The sequence below is a fragment of the Thamnophis elegans genome, chromosome 16, assembly GCF_009769535.1.
Source record: "Thamnophis elegans isolate rThaEle1 chromosome 16, rThaEle1.pri, whole genome shotgun sequence".
NCBI lineage: Eukaryota > Metazoa > Chordata > Lepidosauria > Squamata > Colubridae > Thamnophis > Thamnophis elegans.
Genome location: NC_045556.1, coordinates 134,967 through 162,911, shown reverse-complemented (window position 1 = coordinate 162,911; position 27,945 = coordinate 134,967). Strand labels below are relative to the sequence as shown.

The 27,945-nt window shown below is 51.6% G+C and overlaps 3 protein-coding genes across 3 annotated transcripts in view; 2 read left to right on the top strand and 1 right to left on the bottom strand.

The window, feature by feature from the left end:
* Positions 1-14,107, top strand: part of PRTG (protogenin) — a 30,345-nt gene extending 16,238 nt beyond the window's left edge. Inside the window, 10 exon segments of the mRNA XM_032232797.1 lie at positions 7,943-8,038; positions 8,385-8,404; positions 8,406-8,572; positions 9,072-9,199; positions 9,333-9,503; positions 9,862-10,038; positions 10,210-10,330; positions 10,813-10,981; positions 11,922-12,026; positions 12,748-14,107. Of these exon segments, the coding sequence (XP_032088688.1) occupies positions 7,943-8,038; positions 8,385-8,404; positions 8,406-8,572; positions 9,072-9,199; positions 9,333-9,503; positions 9,862-10,038; positions 10,210-10,330; positions 10,813-10,981; positions 11,922-12,026; positions 12,748-13,059 (1,466 nt within the window). The 3' untranslated portion in view covers positions 13,060-14,107.
* A 6,468-nt stretch (positions 14,108-20,575) lies between these two features.
* Positions 20,576-27,558, top strand: DNAAF4 (dynein axonemal assembly factor 4). The gene is made up of 9 exons (XM_032233682.1): positions 20,576-20,764; positions 20,851-20,998; positions 21,103-21,236; positions 22,312-22,540; positions 23,374-23,519; positions 25,144-25,253; positions 25,953-26,106; positions 26,355-26,460; positions 27,304-27,558. Exons 1-9 carry the CDS (start codon positions 20,642-20,644, stop codon positions 27,402-27,404), a joined length of 1,251 nt encoding a protein of 416 aa, XP_032089573.1. The 5' UTR covers positions 20,576-20,641; the 3' UTR covers positions 27,405-27,558.
* A 42-nt stretch (positions 27,559-27,600) lies between these two features.
* On the bottom strand, positions 27,601-27,930 carry C16H15orf65 (chromosome 16 C15orf65 homolog). The gene has a single exon (XM_032233688.1). It carries the CDS (start codon positions 27,903-27,905, stop codon positions 27,615-27,617), a length of 291 nt encoding a protein of 96 aa, XP_032089579.1. The 5' UTR covers positions 27,906-27,930; the 3' UTR covers positions 27,601-27,614.
* Positions 27,931-27,945: the final 15 nt, after the last annotated feature.

Below are 27,945 nucleotides of genomic sequence, written 5' to 3'. Positions count from 1 at the left end.
AAGCGAGGGAGGGGGGGGGGTAAGGCTATGTCAGGCTTCCATTGGCATCACCCACTGCAGAGACGGGGCTCAGTTGGGCTCCCAGCCATCCAGGTGGGGGCTTTTGGGCGGGGATTATGGACGATGGATAGTCCCCTTGGCACAGTTCACAGCCATTTCTCAGGTTCTCCTGCCAAGCTGGCAGCTGGGGAGTAGCTGCTGCCGAAGAGCAGCCTTTTCCCCACCCTTCCTGCTGGCCCCAGGAAGGCTGCCTCCCTCCTGCCTTGGCTGCCCTGAAGATCCAGGCCACCCCCTTCCCTTTCTTGCTGGGAGAGGCGAGCGAGCTCTTTGCCCCTGGAGGCCGAGGCTCTTGCACAGACTCCCCCCAGACTCTGCCTGCTTGGGGTCCCCCGTTTGTTTTTGAAGGCTCCGCATGATGGGCTGGAATTCTGGGCTGCCCCCTTATAACCAACAGTCCAGCTCCCTTGTTGATGGTGCCAAAAGTCTCAGATGCTGATGACAGCGGATGTGGTTCTGTGGATTGATATTGCTTCCTGTGTTATTGTTTGGACCCTGGGTTGCTATCTTTGCCACTCTTCGTTTCATCCTTCTGACATTTTCCTGGCATTGAAATTCCCTGAGGGGACCCTTTGCAGATTTCTCAATGTTTTGTTTGAGGAATAAACACATATTTTCTTGGTTTGCGGAAGATCCTAGCCCTGCAGGAAAGTGTGGAAAGAAGAAAGCTGAAAGGGGACTACAAGAACCATGCTTATGGGTGGCCTTGTGTCCTCTTCCCCAGGACGGGCCGGGCGAGGAGGCTGTGCTTGGGAATGTTCCTGTGTGTTTGGGAGAGGAAAGATGTGGTTTTAGCAGGTGATAAAAAGGCCTCAGGGGAGATTGCTTTCCCAGAGGAGCTTCTGTAGATCCTCTCCCCTCTCGGGCTCTGCCCACCTCCTTCCCTCAGAGAATCCTAGCGGGGGGGGGGGTGCATACAAGGCGGGTGAAGAGGAAGGTTTATCTGACTCGCTGGCATGGCCGTGCAGCTAGCCTGGGTAGGCCTTGCCCATGTGAAAGCCCGCTGCTTCTGCAGGTCTGTTTTCTCAGACCACGTCAATCAAGCCTGGTGTTTAAGCTGCGTAGGGTCAACTTTCCTAGGCTCCCCTCTCCCCACAAGTTGACTTCTGTGCTTGTCCACCCACCCAGCTGGCCAGGAGTCCATTCCCAGGGGGCCTGTGTTGATGAGCCCTTTCTGCCATATCCCTGGCTCTGCTGCCAGTTCCCTTGTGAGTCTTCTCTTCAGCCTGGTGCTAACTAGTGGAAAAGAGCCTTGAGGACTGTGGAAGGGAACCACCTCCAGATGGCAAGAAAGCCACCACTAGAACCCCTGACGGAAGCTGAGGTTCTGGACTCCCAAGGAAAAGGACAAGCTCTGCCATTTTTTTAAAAAATGGAGATTATAAGGCTGAAAGAGGAGTTGCCAAGTGGAAGAAGATGGCCGGAGTCTTTCTGCCGATTCCCCGGCTGAGGCAGTTTAGCCAGGAGGCAAAGGAAGAGCCTGTCTAACTGTGGCATTTGAGGGCAAGTCTAAAGTGTCGATAGCTGAGGGCCGAGATCCACCCTCTTCCACCAGCCACGTAGCCCAGGTGGAGGTGGGCTGTCTCCAGGGCTTAAGCCCTTTGCTTCCCAATTATGCCAAGGAAATGCTGGGCCATGAAAGACGGGAGGAGGGCTTCAAAGGCTGGGCAAGAGGGGAGTCTGGAGGTTCTGCCCGATTATGGCTGCAGGTCATCGGAGGTGTTAACCAAGGCATTGACCACCCAAGGTGGGATGGAGATTCTGGAACAGAACATTCCTTTGTGGCCTGAAATGAGATGTTTTCCCTTCCATATCTGCAAGAGGAGAGAGCTTATACTCTGCATATTCTCTCGGTGAATATTCCACCTTGAATTAATATCAGAAAAAAATCTGAAATGAAAAGAGTTTAAAGGATACGAAAGAAACGTCATGCAATTTGTGGAGGGCCCTTCTCTGCCCCGGTCTTTTCATTTCAAGGAAACACAGACCCAACCAAAGTGGGGGGGGGGGGGGGGCGGGGCGGCGTTGTTTTCATTAAGAAACAAAATCCTTATGCCAGAAATTAAGCATTGCCAGAGAGAGAACATTGTGGCCAGAAAAGCTTGATCTGCTTCGTGGCATAAAATAGACTGGACTTTCTAAGCAGTTCAGAAGATGCCAACTTAAATTTCCTCATAAAGTCTCCCCACTGATTTGCCTTGGCCATCATTTCTTCAGGAAGAGGATAAGATATTTTGGAAGCTGCCTTAGACGGAAAGGTCATCTTTGATGGGAACCCAGAGTTTGGAGAGTGACAAAAGTCTCCTGAACAAAAGACGCTTTCACCTCCTGTATTGCTAATTCTGCTATTGCAGCTCACTTGCTCGAGTTCTGTTTTTAGCTCTCTGCTCTGATACTGTGCCGACATGGGCGGGCACACCTGAGCTGCCACTTGATGCCCAGAGAGAGATGAAGAATCTGCTGGGAGGTCTGAGAGATGTAGATCCTTCCTCCTCCTGTCTCTTTGCTGAGTCGCCACTTCTGGAGCAAAGGAGAATCTCAAAGGGAAGCTTCACCTTGTACAAGATTGCTTCCTTCCTTCCAACTTGGTACGAGCAATGAGGTGGCCCTCCTTCAGTGACACCTGGACGCCATATGAGGGGGCCAAGGCTGGCTGTAGGGAAAGGTCAGGAGGTGTGACCCAGCTGGAGTTGCAGAAAATCCCTGTTTGTTCTGGGCCTCCATGCCCAGAGCTGTTTCTGGAGTCCTCAGATAACGTCCTGTAATTTTCTCACCCTACAAGCTATGCTGCGAGTGACAGTGATGCCAGCTGAGACGGTCTTTTCACTGCACGGGAGGGGAGACTTTTTGAAGACACCGAAGGCTTCAAGGGAGAAATACGTGAGCTCCTTCTCCTTCTCCTCCTTCTGGGCAAGAGTCTTGCCTTGGATTAGGCTTGACAGGCTCCTCCTGGTGAAAAGATGCCCCAGACCTTCGTTATGCTTCAAATGCATAGTAGCACCTGGCAGTCAGCAAGAGAAGGTGGCCACCACTGGGGGAGTCAAAGAGGGTGAGGCAGGTGGGTTCCCCCTTGGCTCCCCCAGAATCAGCAGCCCCAAAGAGCTCCACAGCCAACCTCGCATCCCAGCAGGGATCATCATGCTGACTGAAATTCAAACATTTTTCATTTTTATTTTTCGCTAAAGTGGTTCCTGTCTCTTAGTTGCAAAGGTTGATGTGATGGTCGAGCTTAACAAGGGCTTTGCTGCTGTGCGCCTTCTAGGAGAGATTTGCCTGTTTGCTTCTGTGCTCACCATGCGTGTCTCGTGGAAAATGTGGCCAAATTGGGTTTAGAACTGACCAGCATCCTTCCTTGTGGTGCAGCTGGAAGCAGAGCTGGAGGTACCTGCAGGCTTTGTCCCTCTATCTGGGCGTTCTTGGCAAGGGTGAAAGCGGGGGGGGGGGGAATGTTTGTGCTTTTATTCTGTCATTTTTCCTCTGTGTTTTCACTCCTGGGGAAAAACACAGATTTATTTTTCCTTTCTCAGTGAAGAATCTTTAGAATGCAGTTGTAGCTAGAGACTTGTTCTCGGGTGCTTACAATTTGGGAATTACGCTGTATTTCCTTGAGATGAGCCCTGCGCTTTTCAATCCCAATTTAAAAAGCAGAGGCTTTTGAAGAGACTGTCTGCCTGAGGAAATGAAGTCAACCTTGATCATTTGGGGGATCAATCAACCCATCGGCCCAGATGCTCCTCTTGTGAGGTTGCTGGAGGTCTGGCCGAGTCGGATGGGAGGGACAATTTGTTAAGTGCCATTAGCATATGAAAGGGGTTCCGGAGTTAGAAGACCTGAGTTGGTGGCTGCCTGTGTCTAAAACCAAAAAGGAACATCTGAACATGGATGAAAAGTTTTAATTCTCTCTGCTCATAGCTTTTGTTACCATCCAGAGGTTAAGATTTTGGAAAGGGGATTCATACAAATTCAAGGATTGTTGAGAGATTTTCTGCCTTAGGCAAGAGTTGGTAGCGCCAGCAAAGGATCCTTCAGCCTCAGAATGAAAAGAATCCCGCTTCCCTTCCTGTGTTGAGCTGGAAATGCCAAGCTCTTGTACAGCCCCCATCACTCTCTGCAAGCATGGGCATGGTAGTCCTAGCACATCCAGAGATGCTGAGTTGGCAAAGGCCCTCTCGAGATTGTCCAGGCAAGTGGGCTTTGCAGACGAAAGGACGGTGGAATTGCCTGGCCTCTTTCCTTTTCTGTTCCCCCACCCCCTTGTGTTCCCCTGGGGGGGGGGTGCGCGCATTTCTTTCCTTCTCCCTTCAATGCACAGTTCACCTGGGCTGCTCTGCTTTGCAGGAACCCCCCTGCTGGTTTGTGCAGCTGGATGTTGAAACAAGGGCTTCCGTTTGAGTGGGCAACCAGTGGGCGCTGTCCTTCTGCGGAGCCCTTACTAGCCGCAGCTTCAGACATTCCGAAACTGTTTGTTGTTTGTTCCCTTTCCTATGTTTCTATATTGTTATTGCAACTAAACTGCAAAAATTGTCAAGCTTCCCCCCCTCCCCACCAGGTGCTTTAAGATGACCATGTCGTCCCCAGTCAGCCTGGGGGCTCTGGTGCCCCTTAACCCTGCCCCCTCCTCTTTCTGTGTAATTTCATTTGAATGGTGTTGGGAGAGGTGAGCTGTCTGAGGCCCTGGTCTCATCTTACAAAGCGGGGGATGAGCAGCAACAAAAGGGAGGAAGGGGCTACGAGGCCCAGGCTGCTTTGGGGGAGTCTGGCTTGTCTCTTTCCCTTCTTCTTTTTTTACTCTTGGCTGCAGCCCCTAAGGAGGCTTGGGGTTCTGCCCTGCCTTTCTTCAGGGTTCACTCAAGCTGAACCCCATAGTGGGAGTTTTCAGCTCTCTGGGGCTGCATTTCCCAGTTTGGACATCCTATCCAACTGGTTTGCTGAAATAACTATTGGCTAGCTAGCCTGGTTGGAAGCATTTGAAAACCGAGATTTGCAGTCATCCTCACGAGCCACGATTTGGCCTCTCGGGGCGTTGGGCTTTTGAGGGCAGCCAGAATGACTCCATCCTGCTTTCTTTAGATGTATCTGTACCATCCATTTCACAAGACGTGTAACACAATCCCCAAGTGTAAGTGACCCAGAGGCCGATAGGAGTGACCTAGTGAAATCAACTCTCTCAAAAAGAGCAATTTCTTGGGGAAAGCGCTCACCAGATCAGAGGGATCTCTGGAATGGGGGGGGGGGGGCTCTGTTCTCTTCTGCACATTTTCCTAGTTGTTGGGCTGAAACCCACCCTTTCCATGGGCAGCATTTGTTCCAGGGAAGACGGGGGCCCTTTAGCCAAGCCTTGGGAGGTTTGTGAGGAGGCGTTTCAGGGAGGTGGGGGGGCAGGGCCTCCCATCTGCTTTTGGGCAACAGGAGAAGCCCATCACTTAGCCATCACACACTGGGAGCTCCTGGCTGCCAAAAGCGAGGGGCGCGTTGCATGGTTAGGGCATGCGGTGTGACCGCTGCCGCCACAGGGGCTGAGCAGGCAGGCTGCGCAGGGATCAGATCAAGGGCAAGGAGGAGGCCCTCAGTTGCATCCCTCCACACTGGCATGAGAAGCAAAGCGTGGACTGGCATCGGAGCCCAGGCTGTGCCCCAGCAGCTCCAGAAAAAGAGAGACCCCTCTTCTGCCCCTTCCTCTGGAAGAACAAAGCCCAGCACCGGGAGGGAGGGAGGGAGGGAGGGGGAGCAAGAGGCCAGATTCTCTCCTAGGAAGCTCCGGGATCTGTCCCTGAGGAGGGGAAGGGAGGCCAGAGAGAGAGGAGGGATCCTTTCAGCACCCTTTATCTACCCAGCCAGCTGAGAGGTGCCAGAAATGCAACCTTCAGGGTTGCTGCAAGTTGCAAGGATGGACTTTATAATTTATAATGTTATTTTACATGCATGCATGCATTGTGTGTGTGTGTGTGTGTCTCTGAAATATCTTGCTGTTGGAGCCAGCAGTGCCCGCAGAGCTCTTCTCCCCCCACCCCACCCCCATCCGTAGCCGGGCCCCCTTCGTGGTGGGGTGGATCCTGTTTTCACTCCGCCAGTGCACCCCTTCTAAGTGTCAGGTTTCCCTCTGCAGGGCTGTTCCCACCCTTCCCCCTCACCGGGCAACCGTTGCTGGGAGCAGGCTTGGGAGAGCCCCAGGTCCCGGGTCAAAGGCCACGACCCAGATGTCAGAGCAGCCTGGCTGCCGGCCCCTTCTTGAATGATGGTCTGGAGTTTATTGTGCGGCAGGAGGAGGGGATTGTCTTGGGGGCTCAACAATAGCTGACAGGAAGACAAAAGTCCGAACTGGACATTTGGTGGGGAGCCTGGGCCCCTTTCCCTGAAAGGCTCAGCAGCTCTCAAATGCCAGCAGGAACATTTGCAAGTTTCCTGGGCTGAACTTTGGAGTTTGGGGGTGGGGTGCCCGCAGCAGAAGCGGAGCAAAGGGTCTGCTGGCCACGCAGGTCTGGACTGTCCCATGAAGCTCCACGCAGGTCCAGCCGCTTTGCAAACTGCCATCACCCCCACGGGCATCGCTTGGACAATTACCTTCCCGTGTTTTTTTTAAAGACCCAGCTAATTAAATGTTGCCTCCCACCCATCCTTTGCAGAGACCGGCAGAGACGGCCACAGAACTGGAAAAGGGGAATGGAATCCCAGGCCTGGGAAAGTGGGGTGGGGCGGTGGGTGTGAGAGGCCCCGCCTCTCCGTCTCTGCCGGGGGGGGGGGGGAAACACTGGTGGGCCTTGAAGCTCCCCGGTCCTTGCCCCACCTGATTGCTGACCTCCCCCCTCCTGGGCTTTCCCAATCCTTCCATCAGCTGGGATGAGGAGGTGCCAGGAGGAGGTTAGGCTGGCCTTGGGCTCCTCCTTTGTTTTACCTAATCCTGACCTCTGGCCTCATTCCGGGGCCCCTTGGAGGCCCTGGAAACAGCAGCAGCTGAAGGGAAGAGGGGGCTTTGGGGGGGGGGGCTGGCCTTCAAAGGGAGAAACTGTGAAGAGATCCCCCCCCCTCTCTCTCTCTGAGGCAAACAGCCTTGCTCAGATTTGGGGATTGTCCCCCCCCCCCCCCCCGTTTCTTCCAAGGAAACCAAAGTGGTGCTGAAGGTAAAGGGTCTTTGCGGGACTCCAGGGACCTTGCTGACTGGATAGTCTTGATCTTCCCACAGAGGTTTTGGTTGGAACGGCCACCTTTTGCCGCCCCTCCAGGCCTGTGGCTTCTTCGGAGGAGGAAGGGGAAGGGCCCCCTCTGGCGTCCTGCTGCAGGAAGAGGCTGGCTGGATATTCGTAGATAGAGAGCGGGGGGGAGCTGTGGCTAGAGTGATCCTGGTCCAGTTGGGGGTGGAGGTGGGCTTTGTTTCTTGACCGCCTGCCCCATAGCCCGGGGGTTTGGGGACAATGCGTCTGAAGGGGGGTTAACCACAGGACTGTGGAGCATGAAAGGCAGCAGCTAAGTCCTCCTGGTTAGGAGATTCAGGGGGCGGAGACTTTGGGCCTTCGGCTATGTTCCAGGGGGTGTGAACATCTGGCTCCCCCATTCTCAGCTCCCTGTTGGTGGATGCAGTGCGCTGCTGTGTTCACGCAGTCCTTGCGCAGGGCCTCCGGGGAGACCAGTGGCCATGGGGCAACCAGACACGATCAAGAGCAGTAATGAGTCCGAGGGGCAAATTCGGGGCTGTTGCTGGAGGAAAGAGAGGAGGAGGAGGAGGAGGAGGAGGAGGAGGCAGACTCTAATCAGACCAGGCTGGCTGCAATTCTGGGCTACCAAGTTGGAGGAGGCCCGTCTAGAGACTTGAGTGAGGATCAGGATGTTGTGTTTCCCTCCCAGTGTTGGGTCCTATTGTGCTAAGCAGCTGTTCTTCCACCTTGTCCAGAGCCCAGAAGGAAGTACCACTTGAGGCTGCTGGCGTACAACAGCATGGAGGAAGGCTACGAGGCAGACCAGACCGTCAGCACCGCCAGCTGCGTGTGTGAGTCTCCAGCTCATTTTTCTGCTGTAATTGTGGCACGTCCAGAATCTTTTGGAATGATGTGAACATTGTAAAGCCTGAGAAAGGGACAATGTGGGTCCAAAACAATAGAGGTTGGCTTGAAGCTTTTCCATTCTGTTCCTTAGCGCCGGAAGCCCCTGGTGCAAATGACGGGGGCCTGACGGAAAGGCAGCCTGGAGGAGGGAAGCCATGCAGGGCACGGGGACTGCAGAAGATGTCCCTGATTGGACTTCTGATGATGAGCCTCTGGTCACCGTTGCTCTTCAAAAATGGGGGAGTCCTGATCTGCTTCCCTCACATTAGGCCATCTCATCTCTCTCTGCAGCTGTCCGGGACCGCCTGGTGCCCCCCCCCTCCGCCCCCCCACCACCTTTATGCCAAAGCCAACTCTTCTTCCTCCATCTTCCTGCACTGGGGACGGCCTGCCTTCACTTCGGCGCAGGTCATCAACTACACCCTGCGCTGTCACCCCGTGGGGCTGCAGAATGCGTCTCTGGTGCTCTACCTTCAAACGTGCGTGAGCCTCCTTCACCTGCTCTGTCCTCACCCTGCCCCCCTCCGAGGAGCTGGCCAGCACCCCTTCCATTCACACAAGCCCGAATCGTTGCCTTCGCCGTGGCTTCTGCGCTGGAAAGGCCGCCTTCATGCCTGGTTTGGGGGCCTGCATGAAGCACCAAGAGAGTTTCTCTTGGTTATCGCATATTTAAACTGAAAGGTCTGCTTGGCATTCTCTCAATGAAGACATTGAAATCTGCCTTTGTGGGGTATTGGTGGCTTTGCATGAGGAAAGGGCTACTGGTCAGCCCGATCCCCTCAGTCCAGGCAGAGGAGCAACCCCGGGTCCCGACTGGGAAGAAGGGGGAGCCCTGCCACTGTATGGCCAGCCCAGTGCCGCACCTCCCTCCCCTCCCATGGCAAAGCTGAGGTGCATCCCTCCCCCTGCTGCACACTCAGCGAGGATTGCAAAAAGCAGTGGGCAGGGGTCTCCTGCTGACCGGTTCCTTCTGTCCAGGTTAGAGACTCACCTGATGGTCCAAGGACTGGAGCCAAATACCAGATACGAATTTGCCGTTCGGCTGCATGTGGATCAGCTCTCCAGCCCATGGAGTCCAGTGGTTTACCACACCACCCTGCCAGAAGGTAAGGAGGAGTCTGCTGCCTGGTGCTCGTTGACTGAGAATCTACTCCTGCCCACAGGACAGCCTCTCGGGCTCTAGCAGGTGAGGCCTCTGGAGCCCCAGAGGCTTCGTTGACAGCCTACCTGTGCCCACAGCCCCAGCGGGTCCACCCCTGGAAGTGAAGGCCACGCTGATTGAGGAAGACACGGCCTTGGTCTCCTGGAAGCCACCAGCTGGCATCAGAACCGTCGTCTCCCGTTACACCATCTTGTATGCCTCCAGACAAGCTTGGATCGCAGGCGAGTGGCATGTCCTGCATCGGGAAGGTGAGTGGGAGCCTGCAGACTCCGCGTGCCAGGATTGGTCCCTTCCCGCTTTCCCCAACCGCATGGCTGCCCCACCTGTTGCCCTGGAGGCGGTAGCCCTCGTCTGCTGGGCTGATGGCTCCAAGTGACCATCTTGTTTGGAGAGCTAGCAAGGCTCTTCTTTTGGAAGTCAGGCTCCGATAACAAGGGTGGGTCGGCTGCCACTCCGTAACGTCTTCTTGGCCAGTCGTAGACCTCACAGGGATCCTGCACAAGGAAGACTCTCGGGAGCAGAAACGGGCTGAAGGGCTGTGCCAGGCGAAGGGTGGGAGACAGAAACGGTTGGCACCTCATCATCTCCGCTCTCTCCTCCCTGCAGGGACGATAACCATGGCTTTACTAGAGAACCTCAGGGTGGGGAGTATCTACCTCATCAAACTCGCTGCATCCAACGAAGTGGGCGAAGGGCCTTTTTCCAGCACGGTGGAACTTGCGGTCCGGCCAAAGGAGGCAAACCAAAGACCAAAACGCCTGGATTCCGCGGAGGCCGACACAAGTGAGCCCCTGGCCCCACCTGCATGCGTCACACGGTCCCCCTGCCCCCTGGGTACTAGACCACTCCTCCCTCTCCTAGAATGGGCAGCCTGGCACATTGTGGAGTGGGCTTTCCTGCTCTGGGCATCCCACCGAGGCCCCTGGGACAGAAGTGCCTGTTTCCTTCTTGCAGCTCGTTCTGGTTCTTACCAGTTGGACCCGAGGTCCATGACGGGCATAATTGCAGGGGTCTCCATTGCCCTGGTGTGCATTTTGGTCTGCATCCTCATCCTGATCTACCGTGGCAAAGCAAGGTAAACCTGTTGCAGGTGTGTGAGTGAAAGGCTGGGTGGGAAGTACGAGGCCCCCAGTGCCAACGTAGGGTGTGCGAGCGCATCGGAGTCTCTGTACGCAGACCAGGAGCAAATCCTCACTGGTGGAAGCTCAGGTCGTCGTGGCCTCAGGGACAGAGGGACCGAGGGGCTCCTGGTCAGGCTCTTGCTTGGCTGCCCCTTTCGGACACTGGGATGCTCGGGCACCTCTCCTGTCTCTTAACCCCCTCCCACCGTTAACCTTGACGGTCCCAGGGAGTGGCAGGTGGAGAGAAGGGGGAGCTTAGAGGAGCCCTTGCAATATCGGGTGGGGGGGGGGGAATTCTCTCCTCTTTCTTCCTGCCCCTCCGCCCATTGTCAGGCCTCCACAGCCCTCTTCATTCGGAATGGGGTTGCTGTGGATCGGAGCTTATCAAGCGGTCGAACTAGAAGGGCAGTTTAACCACCGGTTTCCTCTTCCCCAGGAAAGCCGCCCCTTCCAAGAGCAGCCAGCCCAGCCCTGACCCGCTCCCTGGCAGTGGCAGCCAGTCTTCTGCAAGGAGCCCCGTGGGAGCCAAGGCTCTTCAAAGCCTGGCAGAGAATGAGCGGTCACTCTTGCCCAGGATGACAGGGGGAGGCTTTCTGGATGCCAAGGTACAAAGATACGTTTGTTTGCTTTTCTGGCTCGGTTGCAATTCGTGAGGTGGCTTATAGCAAAACAACTGGCTAACCCCATTGCAGAATCAAAGATATGGGAGAGATCTCGGGGGACGAGGCGTTGCAGGGTCTGGGGGCCTTTGTCCTTGTCCACGAAGGAGAAGACCGCTCTGGGGGACCTTAAAAGGGAGTGAGCAGGCTGCAGGGAAAGGAGGGGCCCTGGAACTAAATTTCCCAGGGCTTTGAGGGAAAGGAAAGAAATAGAAAATGGGTTCTAAGCACCTTGATGTGAGAGCCAGTCACTGTGGCTTCTAGTCCAGCTCTCCATGTACATCAGGTTTTATTCATGCATAGCCCTTCCATGTAGGATATCCTGTCCACTCTTCCCAACTTTCTAAGTTCTTGGGGGGGGGGGGGTCCTGATGTGGGACAGCAGCAAAACCCTTCAGGGGTCACCTTGGAGAGGCTGCTAAAGCTGTGATGGGACTTCTTTTGCCTTTGGCCCGGTCCTTACCTGTGCTGTGTTCCCCACATTTGGTGGTTTACCTGCATTTTTTAATACTGGCAGCCACAGGTGGGATAGGTATCCAAGAAAGACAGTTTTGTGATCCCTCGGCCCCACAGAAGGACCGTGGCTCTCTCTTCCCTCCCTGGTCTGGGGGAGAGTTCTTGGTCTTTTTCTGTCTGCTGGCAGCAATGTAGGTTCATTCACTCGCGAAGGGGATTGGCACTCAGGGGATTGGCAAAGGGGCTTTGTCCATTGCCTGCTTTCCCAGGAGTAAGTCCCATGAGGTTCAGCAGGGCCTGTGCCAGTGAGAGCGTCCAGCAGTGTGTGGCAGACCATAGCTGACTCTTGGGGTGTGGGCCTGGGGGGCAGGCTGGCCTTGGGCCCTTCGCCTTCTCCCTGAGAATAACGGAAGTCTCTCCTGCCCTTCAGGGTGGAACTGACCTCGTTATAAACCGCTTTGGCCCAGTCATGAAGAAGAGAGCCCAGAAGAAACGGCTCTTCCTCCGTGGCTCTTGGAAGGAGGAAGCAGAGGAGGTGAGAGCTGCAGCCCCGTTGACCAGTGCAGGAGGAGGGCCACCTCCTGGGGAGATGGTGGCCTCTGCTGGGGTCCAGGCCTTCTGCTCTTTGCTGGCTCTTCCCCTGATACAGCAGGCTAAGTGCCTGGAAAAGCGGGTGGGTGGGTGTCTTTCTTGCATATCCTTCTCCGGTGGTGGCAGCTTCAGGTCTGAACTCCCTGTGAATTCAGCTAAGACCCCTCCCCCCTCCCTCAGCCTGGCAATACCCGGGTGAGACGTCCACCGTGAGGTTGCAGCTAGGCTGCAGCTGCGCATGAAGTTTGTGCTCTGGGGCTGCTTACCAAGAGAGGGGGCTTCCCTTGCAGGCGTGTGCCCAGCAGGCTTTGCCGGGGCAGGTCAGGCCCCTGAGAAGTTGTAACTGGCTTGGCAAGGGACCTTGCGCTGGGAGAAGCCACGGCCGTCCACTCCAGCTGGCATCCCTGGGGTCTCTGAACCAGAACGTCCTTCTTTGATTTCTCCTGCTTCTTTGGAGGAATCTTATTCCCTTCTTCAGCTCCTCAGTCACAGGTGCTGGTAATGTGCGAGGACCAGTCACTGCCCAGCCAGATCAGCTGTCTCCCTTAGGCCAGCCCAGGAATAGATGAGCCCTTCCATTCCAAAGAAGGCTACTTGGCTAGGGAGGCAGGCTCAATGGCAGGGTGGGGGCTGCATCAAACATCCAGCTTTTCTTCTTCCTGTAGGCCCCGAGGCAGCTGGCCTCAGCAGCCTTCCTGTACCGGCCAGGGACAGCCGTGCTCACTGGCGAAGAGCTGCAGCCATGTGCCCGAGTGATCTGCAGCCTGGGAACTGACGCCGAGCATTCAGCCAACAGCCAAGGCAGCCACGAGACGGGGGATTCGGGAAGGTTCTCCCACGAGTCCAACGAGGAGCTGCACCCCCCTCCCGGCTTTGGGGCTGCAGATTCCTTCCCAGGCAGCTGTCCTGTCCCTGGGCCTCTCCAGCCGCCACTGGCTGCCAATGGCAGCGGGGGGACATTTTTCAGGGAACAATGAACTGGGAGGCCAAGCTTTCAATGGGCTGCCTGAGGACCAGCAGGCGACCCGTGTTTCCACTGCCTCTTCGTATTTCCCTTCCCGAGTGAATGTCCAGTGTGCAAAAATGTGAAAGGAGGGCAGGGTGGCTCTCCTCTCTGTCACTGGAGCAAAGGTGCCCCCTTTGCTTGGATATCTACCTCAGCTTGCCAAAGCAGACGCCAAAGGAAGCAACCGCACTACCTCATTTGCTGTGTGAAAGTATTGCTTGTGGCTGCAGGGCTGGCGATCCTGGCAGCCCCGAGTCCTTTCCCTGAATGTATGGAGAGCCAGCGTGTGCCTGGGAGCCAAGGAGTTGTGTTGGGAAGCAGAGGGAGCTGCCCCACTGGCTTTGGGCAGAAGGATCCCCAAAAGAGGGTCACTCCAAGGGCCAGCAGGGCAGAGGCAGCAGGTAGCTCTGGGGCCACCCGGGGGCCACCCCAGCCCCAGGGTCCCACCTGCCTTGTCAGTGCCTTCTTCTGGAGTCCGCAGCTGGGGAGACAGGATGTCTCTCTGTGTGTGTGTGTCTCCGCCTCTGCTGTCCTCCCTTGGCCAGATGATGCCCCCAGGTGTTCTGGCGGTAACGGTGCCTTCCATTAGATAGTTATGAACTCACTGCTTGCCTTACTTGCGAAGTTTCTCTGGAGTCCAGAACGAGGCCTTCCATGTGCCCTGCAGGTTGCCCTGGGGCTCCCCCCCCACTGATTCCCCTCGCTGGTCCTGAGCACGGGGGCCCATTGGCCTGGGTCATGGTCCTCAGGCCAGTGCTCGGATGGAGCCCCCCTCCCCTAAAGGCACAGCGGCGCATCCTCTTGCTTCCCACATGGCTCTTGGTTGATGCTACCTCTTTTTAAGATTGTTCTAGTGTTCTTGTTTTCCTGTGCTCAGGGTGCAGTTTATGACTTTTAAGCTGCCTTGCGTGTTGTAAGGCAAACTGACAGGGTATCTCGTGTTTTGTTTTGTTCTGAATTTAGTGAGTGAGCGAGTGAGTGAGATGGTGAGCAAGAGAGAGAGGGAAGCGAAACCCCCCCCCCCCCCCCCCCCGGTCGTATTCCCCAAAATTCTAAGCTAGCTGGTACAGTTCCCTCCCGTTTCCATTGGGAAAAGGTTTGGCCAAAGGTCCCAGATGTGACTCCCGGGTGGGTCTCTTGCAGGTGACAGGAAATGTACATTTAGGACATGAGGCTGGTGGTGGGTCTGGATGGCGGTAGGCTTGGTGAGAAGACCGACAGTCCCCCTCCCAGCTTCCCCTGCCCCACTTTGCCTTGCAAGAGCCCAGAGGCTGCCGGATCAGCTGAGAGCGTTGGCCAGTCCGGCACTGTCTCCCCCCCCCCCCCATTTGTCTGATGCAAAGGCTTTAAAGAAAATAATAATCTTGTACCAAAGAATCTTCTGTGGAAAGGAGAAGAAAGCTACATATTTCCCCCAAAAGACAATTGAGATAGTTAAAAAATGCAGCATCAAATAATTTTAATGCCTAAGTATATGTGGACCCCAAGGAGCCGAGAACCAAATGGAGATTAGGAGTGGACTGGGTGGTTTTTACAAAGGGATCTTTCATGCTATTGCTGCCAGAATTGTTTTATAAAAGTTGGAGTAAGGCCCTCCTTGGCTCCAGTGACTTCAAGTGTAATTTTGTTTTCCATTTCTTCAGCAGTTCTATTAAGCAGTAGAGAGAATATTTCTGAATGCCCATTTATACTTGTTGAAGAAAAGGAAACTTGCTTGCCAAAGATTGATTGGGGGTGTGTGTGTCTTGTTGGCCAGATTTCAGCCTGCCCCACCATCAAATGACGTCTGCTTGAGTGGGCAGCTTGCTGATTTTCGTGGCAATACCCTTCAAGGCCTGCTGTGCCCTTCTTCTCCAAAGACTTGTTTGCTGTGAATATTGACAATTTGGGACCTCTTCTGGGGACGAGGAGGCAGCGCCAGGGCATCCTAGTTTCTGGCAGTTGGCAGCGAAGACACGCCCCGTCCCTTGAGCCCTTTGGCGGAGCCCTCAGGATGGAGGAGCCTGCCCTCACACAGAGGTGGGGCTGGAGCAGAGGCATCCTGGCCCAGGAAGGTACACTGATGGCCTCCTTGGGTCTCCCGCTTTTCCTGTAGAGGGTCCTTTTCTCCCGAGTTGCCAGAGTGCAAGCTCAAGAGAGGGAGGGAGGGAGGGGGGTTCGCAAGTGGGAAATAGTTTGTGTCCAAAGTTGCAGAGCAGCAAATGAAGAAAACCAAAGATATTTAAGGCTACCTCGACATAGAGGCCTATGCTAGGTAGGTAGGTGACCTTTCTTTAGTTTTATTGTTTTTGTTTTGAATTGACATTATCTTTTCAGTTGTCCCCTCCCCACCTGTATATGGGGCTGTGAGTGTGTGTGTGAATGACCTTTCCTTCATCACAGGGCAAACCTAGGCTAGCAGTGTGGGGTGGGGGTTGAGAAGGACACTTTGGGGACCTATGGATGCTTCCTAGCAAATGGTTTCTTTCCTTCCGTCTCCTTTTCAATCCAGGGGGACTTAAGGGGCATCTGCCCCCATCAGTTCCCCGGGACATCCAAGAAAGCATTTGGAAGTGTGACCTGACCCTTCTAGTGCATATGCTTGTGCCATCAGCCACTTGCAAAGGGTGAAGCACTTGGTTCACATGGAAACATCTGTAAGCAGGTCCTCCATAAATGCCCCTTGAGAGTGAAGGCCACTTTTCCAAATATCGGTTCAGGGCATATTGTCCATGGAGAGCCAAAAAAAGAGCCAGGTCAGGTGCACGAGGGGTCTGTGTGTGCAGTTTGCAGGACTTTGGGCAGTTGAGTGTGGCTGTCCTCCCCCCCCCCCCCCGGCACCTGGGGGACCTCCTGACCTGCATTGGGGGGGGGGCACGGCTGAGTGTGTGGGCTCGGCCACAATGATCTGCAAGCATTGTGCATAAAGCATGTGGTTTGTGAACCTCCCCAGTCACGGCAGGTTCAGCAAACCTTTCCATTCGTCTGGGAGACCCTTATCCCAGGTTTCAGGTTTAAGACACCTTTCTTCATTTTGTTCTGAAATTATTTATCTGTTTAGAAAGAGTTTTATGCTTTTCCATCTCCTTCTCGGGATGCTTCAGAACTCTAGCTGGCATCATCACCGCAAGATTTGCTCCTTTCTCTGGGCACAGCTGTTTTGCTGCTGCTTTCACTCTTCTTGTTCTCAAGTGGTGTACCCCCCTACCCCAAAAGCAGGGCAATGAGGCCTTGGGAGAAAGGGGCTACAATGGCACCACCGCCAGGGCATCCCCTCGCACACTCTGGCTGCCTTGCATCTCAAACACGGGGGGCAACACCACCCAACTCTCCCTTGCACTTTGGGGCGAAGCCCTGAATTCGTTTCCCATCAATTAGGAAGAGCAACTAACACCAGAGCAGGAGGCAAAGGTCGTCCCTGAAGTACCTGAAATCCATCACATCTGGATTCCAGTTGTGCATTGGAGCAAGTGTGAAGCTCATCCCTGGGGCGTGCTTGGCTGACTCCTGGCTCTCTTTGGGCAGGTTGGCATATGGACCTTCCATCAAGTGGGAACCCCCCCTCCCCTCCCCCCAAGATGTCTCAAGCTTGTCACTGCCCACACAGAGCACCTGCTGCACCAGGCCTGGCTCTTTGCTCCGTGGCTGTTTAAGGGACATGTGCTTCCCTGTATCCTTAAAGATGAATGTGAATGAATTGCCAGTGGGGAGTCCAGCCGGGCTTTTTGGCCAAGGGTGTTCTGGCTCTGGCCACTCCTGCTGTTTTCTTGAAGGGCCATCATCAGTGGCTGGCCGGCCAATGGGGGAATCGGGCTGAATTATATTAATTTTATCTTTGACTCAGGGGATCAGCTCTGTGAACTTCATTGTGTCAGGACAGTTGGTGATGGTCTGATAATGAATGTACCTTTTTAAGATATCTTTTTTTAACATTTTGCTTATAATATGCTTTTTTTTAAAAAAAAAAAAAACCCTTTTGATAGCATAATGAATGTTTACCTGTGTCTTTCCTCTGTCCTCTCATCTCTTCTCAGGCTTGTCCTGATTCTAGCACAAACGTCATGCCAAAAATGAGTAGAAATTTAAATGCCAAAATGTTTATGAAACTGCTATCTTACACAGATGGATTGCACAGTTGAAATAAAAGTTTCCTGTAGTAACCTGCGGCCTGTTTCCCTCTTGAGGGCTCCGTTATCCTTTCTCCCAACTTCGTGGTGGGGCCCTGGTGAAACGAACGATCGGGGTAGGACCTGCGCATCTGGCCGGGGAAGGTCACCGGGACGCCATCGACCTCCAATTCCGGCCGGTTGCCGGGAAGCGCCTCACTCGCAGGCATCTTCCGACGCAGCCGGCAGGCAGGAGCTCTCCGGGCAGGAGCGCTTCCTTGGGTAGGGAGCTCGGGAGGAGCATCCTCCTCCTCCTCCCGGGGATGCCCGCCCACCCACCAGCGGGCCGATCAGCAGTTCCTGGCGGGGGCGCCGCGGGAGGGGAGGCGACCCGTGCAGGGTCAGCCCCGCTGGCGGAGGGGTCGGGCTGCGCATCGCGGTTGCCGGTTCGGCGGTTGCTTGCCCGGCAGGGCGGCCCGCTATTACTTTCCACACGGTTTGTTATCTGCCCAAGAGCACTAAGCTTTCCTCGGAAGAACCTGTGGAGATGCTTTCTTCCTGACAGGTTTAAGCCTCCGAAAGGGCTGCTTTTGTACAACTCTTCATCTGCTGATGGAATGCAGTGGACAAACCATAATGTGGCAATATATTATTAGTACCTTTTACTGTCTCACTCTGTCTCTGCGCTTTCTCCAGTTGAAAAGGCAGAAGGTCCATCCCAGAGGGAAAACAAACCACTTGTTCACCTAGGTGCTCCCATGTTACGCCCCTTTTAGGCGGCCTGCACTGGTTGCCGGTTGTCTTCCGGGTGCGATTCAAGGTACTAATTATGACCTTTAAAGCGCTCCGTGGCTTAGGCCCAGGGTACCAGTGCGATCCCACAGCGTTGGCCTCCTCAGGGTGCCGTCGGCCAGACAGTGTCGACTGGTGACCCCCAGAGGGAGAGCCTTCTCTGTGGGAGCCCCTTCCCTCTGGAATGAGCTGTCCCCCCCCCCTCCGTCCTAAAAACACGCCCTAAAAAGTTGGCTTTTCCAGCAAGCTGTCCTGGCCTGAATAGAATAAAATATAGGATTAATTTGGTTGTTAATTTTAATTTAATTTTTAAATTTTTATTGTAAATATCAATTGGGGTTTTTTTGGATACTTTATTTAATGTCCCTTTTAATTTTTGTAATATGTGTTTTATGTTGTACGCCGCCCTGAGTCCTTGGGAGAAGGGCGGGATATAAATCCAATAAACCTAACCTAACCTTGTTCCTCTACAGGGAAAATGATTTTGTATATGAGCTGGAATTTATCTAGTGAGAGAACCCAGCTAGACTTTTTGGATTATTCTGTTATTTTTATAGTGCCTGTTTCTGATCGCATTAGTATTATGTGCAGGGCCTTTGCAATAAACAGATTCCGGTCTTTATCGAAAGATATCTCTCTCGCGCTCTCTCACTTTCTCTCTTGTCAGTTTCAAGCAGCCTGTTTCCAAGCAAGGGTCCTCAAGTACCAAACTTTCAGTGCCTGATAGCCAAACATGCAGGCCTTCTCCCTGAAATGCCAGGTACAGAGCTGGCCACTGTGGCCATCTGTTGACCCCCTGGCAGTTAATAATTGAGTGTGAGATCCCAATCAACATGGCTACCAGCCATGATTGCAGAGTTTTATCCTGGAGATTAGGATGAGGAGGGACAACCGTATAGAAGCATCTTGAGAGGAGTAGCAGCAACCACATGGCCACTATTTGTGGGAGAGGGGCTGCATATCCCAACCTTCCCTGCAGTCCAGTGGCCATTTTTTGAAACCATCTTGAGCATTTGGAGGGGACTTGGATTCCCTGATGCTTACCTAAAAACAGGAAAAGTTGGTGGAAAAGAAAACGCACGCGTTTCCAGTTCCTTTGTGGATGGGAACATGACTCATACCGTTTCCCTTCTTCTTGAGGAAATCTGGTGGGCTATCCCAGGCAGTGGGAAAGTCTCCCAGATAGCAACCACCACAGCAATACAGTTTTGCAGATGAATACAAAATTTTGGTTGTGACCAAACAATCTGGGAATTCTAGGATCTCCATTGAGCAAATGGCAAATGCCTTCATAGCTGTGAAGATCAATCCAACAATAAAAACAAAATGAATAAATAAATACCACACTAAGCATTTTTTTCATTCCTTGTCTTGGGAGATAAATCAGAATGGATCTGTACCTCTGGGCTGGAAACAATTGGAGCAAAATTAATAACTTGGACAACTTAATCCAGAAGTAAGTGATGGAAGTCAACCTAGAAATCCAGTAGGTCTTCTATTATTGAGTCTAGCTTCCATGCTCCTGGAATTTGGGGAAGGACTGTTGTGATTTACCGTAGTCCCCCCCCCCCCCCATTCCTGTTTCAGGTATCTGTGTGGCTTTAAAACAACTGGCAATCTATTAGTGTCCCAAAGTAGAGTCTCACAGCAGGCAGGGGCTCTGCTGCTGCTGCTTGTTCTAGATCTGGCCCTGTGGAGGGAAGGTGCTGCTCCCTTCCCCTCCACCATGGACACAGAAGCCACCCAAATTGAGGGAACATAACTTGTGAACCCCTTCCCCTTTTCTCATCTGTCTGTGCCCTAATTATGTGTGGAACAACACTTCACATTTACAAATTGTGGGGATGTTTAAATACCCTAATGTGGATGAGGCATTTAAAAAAAATAAAGTCTGTGACTTATGTTTTTCATTTTATTTTTAATAGGAATGTTGCTATCCTTGGTGCTTAAATATGTGAACTTCGTTATATATAAATAGATATGCTAGTAACATGTTATGCATACTTGGCAATGTGTCTTTTCGGTTGTATGTAATTACCATTTCATATTAAAACATGTGTTTTGTAATGTATGCTTCACCTATACCTACTTTTGGGATATCAGTTGAGTAATTTTTATACAATTTCAAACGTGTTCCACATTGGTGACATTTATTTTTGCAGCGACTCTTAAAATAATCTCTGAAATAACACAATAGGACGGTGGCTGCGGCAAAGATGATGTAATTCATATTGGAACCAAGCTCCCAAACTTTGTCTGTTATTGTTCCCTTAGTAAGAAATGAAATTACTATGTAATGCAAATGCCTTCGTAATATCACGGTGCCCGTGCGAGCCTATTCCTATGAAGTATAGGAATGACGTTTCTCTTTCTACGTGGGTGGGAGGGAGGGTGGGAGGGTGGATGGATGGATGGCGAGCTGAGCGGACCTCAGGGCAATGATTACATCCGTTTTTGATCTATGTTGTCGTTCGTGGAATTTGTGTCCGCTCTGACGGTCCTGAGAAATCGGCGCTGCGACACCGACCGTTTCCCTTCAACGGCGTCGAATGAACGTCGGACCGCCGAGTGAACGCGGCGTGGCCGAGCAGGCGCGCGCGGCTAGAGCGGCTTCCGGCGGAAGTCTGCGGGAAGAGCGGCGCTTCCGGCAACCCTGGCGTCCTGGCAACGGCCGCCATGCCCGTCTGGGTGCGCGACTTCAGCTGGGAGCAGACGGCCGAGGCCGTGCGCCTGACCGTGCCGCTGCGGGCCGGCCGCCTCCGCCGCCACGGTGTCTTCTGCACGGAGCGGTACCTCAAGGTGGGTGCGAAGGTCGGCCTGGGGGGCGCCGGGCGGAAGGCCGGGCGGACGCCAGGTGACCCGCTGCTGCCGCCCGACTCCCGCAGGTGAGCGCGCCGCCGCTGCTCTTCGAAGCTGCGCTCTTCGCCCCCATCGACGCCGAGCGCAGCCGCGCCGAGATCCGGGATGGCTGCGTCGTCTTCACCCTGCTCAAGAAGGAAGCGGCCCCGTGGGCCTCCCTGCGGGCGGAGGACGGTGAGGACCGGGTGGGGCGGGAGGGGGGGGTCCTGCCCTGCATCCCGTGCGGCCGCCTTCTGCCTCCTGCCCCGAACCTTTCCCAGCCGGAATGTCTTTTTCAGGGAACGAAGCGAAGATGCGGGAAATTCGCGAGGAGGCCGCCCGGCAAACTCAAGAGGAGGCCCGAGCGAAAGCAGCGGCGAAGTCGGCAGAGAAACGGGAACGCGGCAGACTCGCTCTGGATGCCGCCATGAAGGTAAACGGTCCTCCCTCAAGGAGGGAAAGCACCGCCAGTGGTTGCTGTCCAAGTCCGCTTCGTTTGCCTTCCAGCCCTAGAATTCTGACCCATCACAAGTCTCCGGATGGTCTTTCTCCTTCTTCACTCCTTCCTTCCTTCTCCTCTCCCCCCAGTTGCAACCCACGTCTGGCCTTCCTGGAGCCCCCTCTCTTCAGAAGTACCCTCCCTCAAATACGGGTGTCTCAATTAATTGTCCAGTAATTTACCGTCTGTTGTGACTAAGCTCTGGATCTTGTTGGCCTTGTATTTTCACCTCTGAACCCCCATAGCTGGTCCTTTATTTTTCTTTCTCAAGCCATGACAGCTTCATTCCCCTGCACACCTTTTGTTCCTTTTCTTATTGTAACTCTTCTCAAGTTTTGGCCAACCGGTCCTCTATTCTTCCTGCAACATTTGAATTCTAATTTCCTTTGTCCTGTTACACTTGTTTCCCCACATCTGTTCATAGACCTCAGCCTCGAAGCTTTCCTCTACTCAACCTGCGTCCCCTGTTCTTTTCTTCTTTCTAACTCACCTCTTTTTCATGAGTGGAACGTTTGCTTATCCTAGCTCCCATCGGATGGGTTATCAAATCTGGTGAACATCTTGTCTCCACTTACTTCACTCTGAAGTGTCAGCAATGTCTATGTATACTATACATGCAGCTCGGAGTTATTTGTGATTGGAGCAACTCACAAGTCTATTAAAATCAATACATAAAAGGCTAATACTGAAATGCTTCTGGAAATGAGGTATTATACTATCAGTAGGTGGATAAAGAATTATAATTAAAACTAGCTGTTCAGTAACTACCATTTGCTGTTGGAAATCAGATGCATTTCTGCAAATTCTTATTATGCTCAGATGATGCTGTAAGAGAAGAGATGTAGGTGCATCTCTAGATTCTGCCTTATATTTAACTCCCCTGTGGCCTTCGGAAAACTGTCTCTCTGAAAGTGGGAATCTTAATTACCTGCCTGATAAGTTGTTAATGGGGAAGCTTGTCCCTTAGCAGAAAAATAATTTCAGAATGAATGCCCTATAATTCAAACAGCTAGAAGAAGCAGAAAGAAAAAGAATAGAAGAGCTAAAAGAACAAGAGCGGAGAAAAGGCACTGAGGAGATTGAGGCATGGAGGAGGCAGAATGAGATGCAAAAGAAAGCATGTACTAAGTTCCAACTGCCAGATAGAAACACAGAAGTGGTTGCAGAAATGGAAGAATGCCAGAACCTGGAATCTTTGGCTGGAAAGGGAGTGTCCACATCAGGAGCATTAACTAAAGGTATTAACATTCTCATTGTGTTACTAGATGGACATTGCACTTTCTTTCACGGGACACTGCAGTCTTTTTGCTTTGCTGTGGCTGGCTGTGTTTATTTAAAATATTTTTTAAAAAATTAAAAACCTCCCCTGTTGAATTTCAGTGTACAGATTGATAATATAAAACCATAGTTTCAAAGATGTACAAATACTATTGAAAAGCATTTTTCAAACAATGCTGATCAATTCCCGTAGCGCCTTATTTTGTTAGCCCAAGGAAAGGGTTACAGTCAGAGACAAAGGCGCTTGCAGGCATTTAGCCTCTGAACTCTGAACTTCATGTTCTGCAGTGATATCACCTTGGGGAAACCAGACCGAGGCTGTGATGGTTACATATGCAAAAGCTTTAAGCTTTAAGCTCCAGCAATAACAAAAATGTAGCAAAGAATCTCAGTCTGTCTTCTCCCAGCTCACTATAGTGTTAAGAGGGAGAGTGGGGAGAACTCCGGGGGGGGAGGGGCTTTCAAGATTTTATTCCTGTGGAAATAAAATTCCATTCAGATTTCTAGAATTGCCTCAAAATGCTGGCATGATACCAGTTACAGTCCCATATTTTTCGTGTGTCCCCCCCCCCCCCCCCCATCTACATGGGTCATAACTCTCATAGTAGTACATTCCAGGAATGCCTCATAGGGATGTATTAAGTGTTTGGTTTCGTTCAAATCTTCTTGCATTTGTATCTGCATACATCTGCCTTATAAATATCCAAAACAAGAAACATATCAGTGGCTAGACTTCTTTTTCTCCCTTATTGCTACTATAACATTAAACAGCTTTTGTGTTTGACTATTACAGGTGGACATTATGGAAATATGTTTTCAGAAAAGATGAAGGATGATTCAATTCCTTCTCCACGTCCCCCTGGTAGCATTATGATACATTTTACACCTCGTGTCTTTCCAACAGCCCTCAGAGAATCACGAATCCCAGAGGAGGAAGAGGTAGGGGGATTAGCTGCTTTGTGCCATGGAGGGCTGGCAGGCAGAGGAGTTGCAGCAAGTTATTGGAAAACAGATGGTGCTTGCTTCCTCCACTACTTTTCAACACTAAGGCTGAAAAATATTCAGTGTCCTTGGGTGGGAAAGGTGCCAGCAACTTGTCTTGGGCCATGCCTCATAAAACAGTGAGGAATTGTAATGGCTTGTGAAGAGTAAGATATTCTCCTTCCTTTTCCCTGCAGATCTGGAATAAATGTTCCACAATGTTTCATGAGGCATGGCTTGAAGCCATAGCCCCAGGGAAATAAGAGTGTCTTATTAAACACCCTGGCAAAAAAGAGGTAGTATCAGGAATGCATTTTCAACCCCACTGCATTACCTCTAGGGAGCCACGGAGCCCTAGAGACACTATATAGGAACAGTTACAGAAGCTTAAGTATTTTTCCAGGCAAACATATAGAATATATCTCCTGATTAGGCCTACATAGAAGGACTGGCATTGCCTTAATAGCAACATAGTGTTGAGAGACAAAATGCTAGAAAATAAAAATGGAACATACTGTATATACTCGAGTATAAGCCTAGTTTTTCAGCCCACTTTTTGGGCTGAAAAAAGCCGCCTCGGCTTATACTCGAGTCAGTGAAAAATTTGCCCGAAATGGAGGAGAAAAAGGGGCGGGGCCATGCCGCTGGGTGACACTCGTGAATGGCCCAGTGCCCCTGTGAGTTTCCCCTCCCTCTGTGTCAGTTTGCCGCACAGCGCGCACCGCACCATCCCCCCTCCTCACGTTCTAATGTAATGCAGGGCTGTCTTACGATTCCCCTTCCTCCCCCTCCTGCCGCTCTGCAACGATGTCCCACCTCCTCCTTGTTATGGCAAGCAGCCACATAGCGATGTCCCACCTCCTCTGGTACAGTGATCCAATGATAGGAATCACTGTGCCGTGTGTCATAGGAGGCGGGACATCATCATCACAGCGGGACATCAGCATCATGAGGTGAGTGAAGTATTTCATTGAATACACCGCTAGTTTACTGTTTTTCTTTGAAATAAATATTCAAAAACATTATTGGTATCTATTTTTATTTTTGAAATTTACCGGTAGCTGCTGCATTTCCCACCCTAGGCTTATACTCGAGTCAATAACTTTTCCAGTTTTTTGTGGTAAAATTAGGTGCCTCGGCTTATATTCGGGTCGGCCTATACTCGAGTATATACGGTAATAAGCTATATTTGTTAGGAAAATATTTAAGGGAGGTCAGTTAGGTAGATTTTGTTATGTCTATGCATGCAGTGCTTCACTATTATAATTGTACATGACAAAAATAAACATTGTAACTGCAAACTTTGACATACACTAGGGAAAATACAACATATACCAACTGTAGAGAAATGTTGCAGTTTCTCTTCAGGGATTCTTTTTCTGTTAACAGAGGTCCTAGGAGAAGAGGCAGCCTCTGCAAGAGCAGGATGTCAACAGCAACGAGTTTTACAAGTTGGCTGGAATCTTTTGAGCCTCTCTGAGTAGAATCGTAGGCAGGAAGAGCTTGTTTTGAAGCCATGCTTCTCTGATAGTTTAGCTAGGAGCATCTAGCTGATGTGCGTGTGTGTGTGTTTTATTTGCAGTGGCTATGTAAACAAGCAGAGGCTCGCAGGATAATAAATGCAGATATTGCCGAGATTGAGGATTTAAAAGAAGAGGAGAGGAACCCAGAATGGTTGAAAAACAAGGGAAAGTGAGTTTGGAATGGGCTTCCCAAAGGTGGTCTCCAAAACCTGCTATGATTTAGAGCAGCGGCCCCCAACCATTTGGGCACCAGGGACCGGTTCCGTGGAGAGGTTTGTCCACAGACTGGAAAGGACACGGTTTTGTCCACAGATGGGACTCCACTTGTTTTCACGGACCGGATTCTGGCATGACATGGACCGGTGCCAGTCCACAGACCGGAGGTTGTGGGAGAAGAGGGCTTCAATATTTGTGCTTGTTAGTATACAGCTTTCTCTCACACACATTCTTCTTCCTTAAGCAACCAGAATGGCAGCTCCCATGTGCTCCCCTGTTCAACAGCATTGCGGAGGCAATCATAGTGTAACTGGGCATTTCATTAATTACAATGAAATGAGGTATGTCCTATATGCATACCAAGATAAGATAGTTAGGCTATTGTTTGGTTTTAAGACTTCGGTTTCAGTTTCTTATAAATCTTACAGAGTCAACAGTGTATTTTTGTGTATGTGTGCTGTCAGTAAGTAGAAAAATATATTTGCTGAGTCACAAAGCGCTATAAATATGTTCATAAGTGAGTGGTTGACGTAATCAGTTTAGTGATTAGTGATCAATTGAGTGATCTTTAGTAAAGATGCCAAAGTCTTAAGCCCCGTTGGAAATGCAGTAGCTATTCCTTTGTTCACATGGATCTTCTTCTTTTTTTTAGCAAAATGTTTGAAACTGGTAACTATCTGGCTGCCATCAACGCTTACAACTTGGCAATTCGTATTAATAATAAGATACCAATCTTATACTTGAATCGAGCTGCTTGCCACCTGAGGCTGAGAAATCTACATAAAGTAATCGAGGATTCCTCTCAGGTATTTGACCTTTATAGCCCTTTGTAGCATGGGATCAGGCTAGCTGAGGGATCCCCTCTCCCTGGTTACATCAGCCCACCCCATCAGAGCTGGCAGGAAAGGCATGGTTCCCATCCGAGATAAATTCCACTCATGAAGTTTCCACTACAGGCTGCCTTCAAAGAACAGATAGAAAGGACCGAAGTGATGCATTTACACTCAAAGACTGGGTTTAGTTCACACTCCATCTGTATATTTTATTTTGCCAGGCCTTGGATTTGCTCATCCCTCCCGTTTCCAACAATGCCAAGGCAAGATTAAAAGCTCACCTGAGGCGTGGGACAGCATTCTGTGAACTGGAATTGTATACAGAAGGTAAGGAGAGGGAGACTTTGAAAGGTAAAATGCCTCTACTTTTATTTATTTTTCTTCCACTATATTGCTGCCATTCTCTCCTTACAAAAAGGATTATTATCACAGTGCTTCTTGAAACCAGTAGAAATGAGCTACTGTACTAAAAATATTATTTATGTAAAATATTTTGGTTTATGGGAAATTGGGAGGGACATGAAACTTATTTTCTAGGCTCACAACTTCTGTTCCTTTGTTAAACTCCAAATCCTTTCCTTTTCTAAACTTAGTCCTGTGTGAACCTATTGCCTGCTAAGCTTCATTAAGAATTTAAGATTATCAACTGCTTTCTTGCATCAATCTTTTATAACGTGGCTGTTCTTTTCTTCGTCTCTTCTCAGGCTCTTCCTGTCAGTTGTATTGTTCTAGTTTAGTGTCTGGTCCAGAGAAAAATGTACAAAAATATAGTGAATGCCAAAAAATGATATTAATCACAGTGGCTATTTTTAAAAAACCATCACCATCGATATAGCTTGACCCGTTCACATTCTTCATTGTTATTTGGGAAATGTGATTTGGGAATCTAGCTTGTGATTTTGCAATTATTTATAAAATGCTAACTGTGGGTTGGTATTTTGTATTTAGATTAAATTACTTGTATTCTACTAAACTTCACGTATTCTACTCACTTGCTGTATTAAGAGCCCAGGAAGCCCCAGTGCTCAGGAGTTGTGTCTGGACCCTTTTCCTCTAGGCTTATCTGAGTGTAAAGCTATTTTGAGGAAGGCTGTTAATGCTGTTACGTAAACATACCATATCTGTAGTGTGGCCTCAAAGATAAGTGATGGGTGCTAACAATTATTCTAGGCCTCCAAGATTATCTGGCTGCTCTCAAGATCGAGCCTACAGATAAAAATATAGAGCAGGATGTGGAGAAGATTCGGCGCATAATTCAAGGCAACGAGTAGAAAAACTCTTCGGGCAACTTTGGAAGATTTCTTTTGCACTGGCTGTTCTCCTCTTGGGCTGGAGCATCCCGCTCGGGAGGCAGAGGGCCCGAAAGACGGCGTTCCTGGGGAAGAGGCTCTGTCCTGGGCCCAATAAAGCCGCTCCTGCTCCTTCTTCCTTCGTCTCTTCAGCTCTCTTCTCCCGGGGACGGCGGGGGGTGGGGGGGGAGGCTACACCGGCGAACGGTCGGTGCCCGTGTTGATCCCGTTGTGCTGCGGCGGCCCGGCGGCGGCCAGGCGGGCGGTGAAGGCGCTGTCCAGTGGGCAGAACCGGCAGGGCGCCGTGGCCGAGGTGGGCCGCAGGGCGCCGTAGTCGCTGGCGGTGGTCTTGTAGAGCAACGGCACCGCCGCGCTCAGGCGCGTGCCCGTCACCAGCGTCCGCGCGTCCGCCAGGCACGTGAAGATGGGGTTTCCCGGGTTGGCGGCGGGGAGGCTGCGCGGCCCTTCTCTCCCGGAGGCCATTTGCCCCGGCCGGACCGCGACGACGACGGCGGAGGAGGAG

Coding starts and splice junctions, on each gene's coding strand:
- C16H15orf65 (XM_032233688.1), bottom strand. CDS start 27,905: ATGGCCTCCGGGAGAGAAGGGCCGCGCAGCCTCCCCGCCGCCAACCCG.
- DNAAF4 (XM_032233682.1), top strand. CDS start 20,642: ATGCCCGTCTGGGTGCGCGACTTCAGCTGGGAGCAGACGGCCGAGGCC. Junction 25,254..25,952: donor TGGTTGAAAAACAAGGGAAA/GTGAGTTTGGAA, acceptor TCTTTTTTTTAG/CAAAATGTTTGAAACTGGTA. Junction 26,461..27,303: donor ACTGGAATTGTATACAGAAG/GTAAGGAGAGGG, acceptor CAATTATTCTAG/GCCTCCAAGATTATCTGGCT.